Source organism: Nicotiana tabacum, chromosome 19, assembly GCF_000715075.1.
Source record: "Nicotiana tabacum cultivar K326 chromosome 19, ASM71507v2, whole genome shotgun sequence".
Taxonomy (NCBI): domain Eukaryota; kingdom Viridiplantae; phylum Streptophyta; class Magnoliopsida; order Solanales; family Solanaceae; genus Nicotiana; species Nicotiana tabacum.
The window spans coordinates 17766123-17771134 of record NC_134098.1 but is presented as its reverse complement, the minus strand read 5'-3'; the positions used below and the strand labels follow the sequence as shown (position 1 = coordinate 17771134).

Here is a 5012-nt window from a genome sequence, read left to right as displayed (position 1 = left end):
TGACCAAGCTTTACTTCGTGCAGACCAAAGCTCCAATTTCTCTTTCCTTGTCTCTTCTTCTTCATCTCCAACTTTCTCGGTCATGGAGTCTTGTTTCAAACAACCAGCTCCAACACCCCCCCTCAAGTTGGAGGGGTGTGTAACCACACCCAACTTGCCAATAATGGAGTTGTGTGTCGGTCCTGCTAAGGGTTTAGTAAAAATGTCAGCCACCTGAGAACGTGAAGGAATGTAAGAAAGAGAGATGATTCCGGCCATAAATTGTTGTCGGACAAAGTGACAATCTAACTCTACATGCTTGGTACGCTCGTGAAAAACTGGGTTTTTCGCGATTTGAATGGCGGCCTGACTGTCGGAGAAGAGATCTATTGGCAATGGAGGGGAAATCGAAAGATCAGTCAATAGACGAATTAACCAGGTAACCTCTGTTGTGACTCTCCGCATAGATCTATACTCTGCTTCAGCAGAGGATAATGACACTAAGGTTTGTTTCTTTGATTTTCAGGAGACGGGAGAACCCCCAAAGCTGATGAAGAACCCGCTAATGGACTTGCGAGATTTAGGACAAGATCCCCAATCAGAATCACAGAAAGCAAGGAGCTGATAATTAGGCTTTGAATTCAGAAAAAAGCCTTAATCCTGGGTCCTTGAGGAGATACCTGAGGCAATGAAATGCAACATCTAAATGGGGTTGACGGGGTGTTTGCATGAATTGGCTAAGATGTTGCACCGCAAAAGATAAGCCCGGCCTGGTGTGTGTTAGGAAATTCAACTTTCCTAACAACCGACGATAATAAGTGGGATCTTGGAGCAAAGTCCCTGCATCTGCTCGCAATTTCTGAGTAGGATTCAAGGGAGAAGAAACTGGGCGGATGCTCATGCAATCAAATTCAGACAAGAGATCTAAGGTAAAACTCCTTTGAGTCAAAATTATTCCAAGTGCTTCCCTTATAATCTCAAATCCCAAAAAATAATGTGCATCCCCTAGGTCCTTTATTTTAAATTCAGAGTGAAGGAAAGATTTGAGGTTTGCCTGCTCAGTAGAGTCATCCCTTGTGATTAGAATATCATCAACGTAAACTGCAACTATGGTAATCCTTCTTGCTGATTGTTTAAAAAATAAGGAATAATCATTTAAAGAATGTGAATATCCTTTAAAATTTAGGGCTGCAGTGAGCCTTGCATACCACTGCCTTGAGGCTTGCCACAGTCCATATAGTGATTTTTTCAAAAGATAGACATGATTGGGTGAAGGTGGTGTTGTCCCTGCTGGAAATTTCATAAACACTTCTTCTTGCAAATCCCCATGCAAGAAGGCATTATTCACATCTAGTTGTGACACCTTCCATCCCTTTTTCACTGCAATAACAAGTAAGCACCTAATTGTTGTCATTTTTACAACTGGGGAAAAAGTCTCAGTAAAGCTGTCCATTCTCTTTGAATATCTCACCTAATAAACAAATGAGCTTTGAATCTTTCCAAATATCCATCAGACTTGTATTTCACTTTGTAGACCCATTTGCAAGGAAGAGCTTTCTTTCCACTAGGTAAAAGCACAACCTCTCAGGTTTTGTTAAGTTCTGGAGCTTCTAATTCTTTTTTCATTGCTTCCTGCCACCCTGGGTGTAAAGATACCTGTGAGTAAGAAGTAGGTTCAACAAGGTAGGAAGTGGAATTAAGTATAGACTGATTGATAGGAGAAAGAGTTGTGAAGGGTAGAACCATGGGCTGGATTGGTGCAGTGAAGCAAGAGTTTGTGAGGTATGTGAGAAAGACTGAGTTGCACACATATTCCTAGAGATATGAGGGTGGATTATATGTTCTAGTGGATTTCTTGACTTCGGGAAGGGATATAGGTAAGGGTGAATAAGGAAATGATCTAGGTTGGGAAATAGAACTTGTACCTGAGGTTAAAGGAAGAGTGCTAGAGTTGCTTGTGTTTGAAAAGGTAGGCAGTGAAGGTAAGGGTGAGCTAGGAATAACGGGCTAATCCTTTATGTGTTCTGATGATGAGTCTACATTATGTTCTAGGGATTATGTAACAGGAAAAAAAGAATCTGTAGGTATAGTAGTAGAGGCAAAAGTGTACTGATTTTCATAGAAGTATACATCTCTAAATACACTTACTCTTCTTGTATCCAACTCTAGAACTTTATAACCTTTCTTCTCCAAGGGATAACCTAAGAACACACAGGGCTTTGCCCTTGGGTCAAACTTACCTCTTCCGCTAGTCAAAGTAGATACAAAGCAAAGACAACCAAAACACTTCAATAGTTCAGAAGAGGGTTTTTGTTTGAATAGAACAAAATAAGGTGTCCCTCCTTTAAGAACTCTAGAAGGTAACCTATTGATCAAATATGTTGCAGTTAGTACACATTCTCCCTAATAAGAAAGATGAAGCTTAGATTGAAACAACAAATCCCTTGCAATTTCCAGAAGATGTCTGTGCTTCCTCTCAACGACTCCATTTTGTTGAGGGGTTGCTAAACACGATGTTTGATGTAGCACTCCTTGAGAGGCTAAAAATGCTGCCTCCTGAGAACCTTTCCTAAGTTCAAAAGCATTATCTGTTCTTATTTTTTGTACCTTTACACCAAACTGTCTTTCCACCATTGTGAGAAAATTTTTAAGGAGTCCAAAAGCATTGCTTTTGGTGCTCATAAGGAAAGTCTAAACTGCCCTACTATAATCATCTACAACTGTCAAGAAATACTTAAAACCATTGTAAGTTGATTCCTTGTAAGGCCCCCAAACATCTACATAGATTAACTCAAACGCCCTTGTTGATTTAATTTGACTTAATGGAAAAGGAATTCTGGTTTGCCTAGCTTTAGGATAAATTTTACAGAAACAATCAGAGTTAGAAGGTAAAGAAATAAAACTATGATGTTTCATTGCTGAAAAGGGCAAATGCCCTAACCTAATGTGCCAAAGGCTTACATCTGAAACTGAGCTTGCAGATAAGATTGACAATTGACTAAAGACATTTTGATTTAAAACTGAAAGTGGTACCAAACTTGTGCTATTTCTAACTCCACTTGGTTCTAAAAGGTAGAGCCCATCCCTTGCCTTACCAAAAACTTGTGCCCTCTTCACTAAAAGCCCCTGCAACATACAGTTACTAGAGGTAAAAAGAGGATAGAATGAAATTGTAAACAAAACTTGTTAACAGATAATAGATTGTATCTGAAACTAAGTACATGTAATACATTTTCTAAAATGAAATGAGGAAGAATAGATATTCTTTCTATGTGAGTGACAATGACTTTGAAAGAATTAGGCAGATTTATGTTTAATGGAACTGGGAGAGGTGCCAAGGAAATAATGGCATTTGAGTCAAAACACATATGTTCAAATGCTCCAGAATCAATAATCCATGAACTAGAATTAAAAACTGAAAGACAAGTTCCAGAATATCTAGCAATAGTACCAGCCACAGCATTTGCATTGATATTTGTTTCAGAATTTCCTGAATCTGCACCTTTAACCTGCTTGATTAGTTGTACCAGTTGTGAAAATTGATCATGTGAGAGGTGTTGATTGAGTACTTCATTTTGATTGCTGCTGTTCTGATCTGATTCCTCAATTTGAAATGCTCCATTGCTTCTGGCGTGAACTTGATTTCCCTTTGTGAATTCAAAGTCTTCTGGGAAACCTATAACTCTGTAGCAATCACTGACAGTATGACCTACTTTCTTGCAATGACTGCATGTTACATTAGGGTTAAACTTAGTTTTCTTTCCCTTGAAAGTTATGTTTCTTTGAGTAGAGTTAGTCACTTTTTGGATGTTGTTCCCAAACTTTTGATGTTGCATTTGGTTCCTTTGCATATGCCTTGCACTCCTTTGTGCAAAGTCGTTTTGATTTGTTGCCATGAAAGATGAAGAATCTGGGGAAATGAGTAGGTTAGAAAAAACTTCTTTCTGGCTTTCATCTTGCAATACTAGGGAATATGCATGGTTTATGCTTGGTAGGGGGTTCATCATTAGGATGGTTCCCCTTGCTTGGCCATAACTATCATTTAAACCCATAAGAAACTGAATAAGCCTTTCATCATCTAGTGACTTTTCCAATTTTTACTTCCCTTCACAGACACACAAACAACTGCACTTCACATCACAATTAAGTGAATCCAATTCATCCCATAAATGTTTGAGTTTTGTAAAGTAGCTTGCTATGTCACTAGTTCCCTATACTAACCTTGATAATTCCTTCCTCATGTGATAGAGCTTAGCTCCATTTGACTGACCAAACCTATGTTCAAGGCTGGTCCAGAGATCTTTAGCAGATTTAGAGTAAATGACACTGTCTCCTATGTCTTTGGGCAATGAGTTGAGCAACCAGGATGTTACCATGTCATTACACCTGCTCCAAGGCTGATAGTCTCTGGAAGTGAGAGCTGGAGCAGGGCAAGCACCATTGATGAATCCTATTTTGTTTTTAGCAGATAGTGCTATAAGCACAGACCTTCTCCATCCTTGGAATCCTTTTCCATCAAAAGCTGTGTTGACAAGAGACATTCCCGGTGCATCAGCAGAATGAAGAAAATATGCATGGTTTGAGTCGATGGTAGGGATTCCTCCAGTGGTGTTCAGAGCCACTGTGTTTGCAGTGTTATCCAACATTGTTTACAATTGATATGAAGATGAGGAAGACGACTGATGGATCGAGCTTTCACTGCTCTGATACCATGTAAGAATATTGAAAAAGAAAAGATAGTGATGAAAAAATGTTTCTGTTTTTTTTTTACCCCGTGCTTTTACATTCTTATTTACATAGTATATAAAAGTATATAAAAATAACTACTCTATTCAATAAATATACTATCCTTATTTGTGGGTCACGTGCTCACATGCACTAAAGTGAAAAGTGGACAATGTGGACAAAATGGACAGCTGCTTTGTATCAAAAGGAGATAAAGAGTTTTGGTCAATGTGACCAAGTGCTCCAATTTCTCTTTCCTTGTCTCTTCTTCTTCATCTCCAACTTTCTCGGTCATGGAGTCTTGTTTC

The 5012-nt window shown here is 38.8% G+C and overlaps 1 protein-coding gene across 1 annotated transcript; it reads right to left on the bottom strand.

Annotated features, from left to right (window-relative positions):
• Positions 1-2670: 2670 nt before the first annotated feature.
• LOC107788097 (uncharacterized) lies at positions 2671-4625 on the bottom strand. Its single transcript, XM_075238983.1, has 3 exons — positions 4201-4625; positions 3201-4014; positions 2671-3105 (listed from the first exon to the last, which is right to left on the bottom strand). Exons 1-3 carry the CDS (start codon positions 4623-4625, stop codon positions 2671-2673), a joined length of 1674 nt encoding a protein of 557 aa, XP_075095084.1.
• Between the last annotated feature and the right edge of the window lie 387 nt (positions 4626-5012).

Coding starts and splice junctions, on each gene's coding strand:
- LOC107788097 (XM_075238983.1), bottom strand. CDS start 4,625: ATGTTGGATAACACTGCAAACACAGTGGCTCTGAACACCACTGGAGGA. Junction 4,015..4,200: donor ATGAGGAAGGAATTATCAAG/GTTAGTATAGGG, acceptor TTTAAATGATAG/TTATGGCCAAGCAAGGGGAA. Junction 3,106..3,200: donor TTTTAGAAAATGTATTACAT/GTACTTAGTTTC, acceptor TGTATGTTGCAG/GGGCTTTTAGTGAAGAGGGC.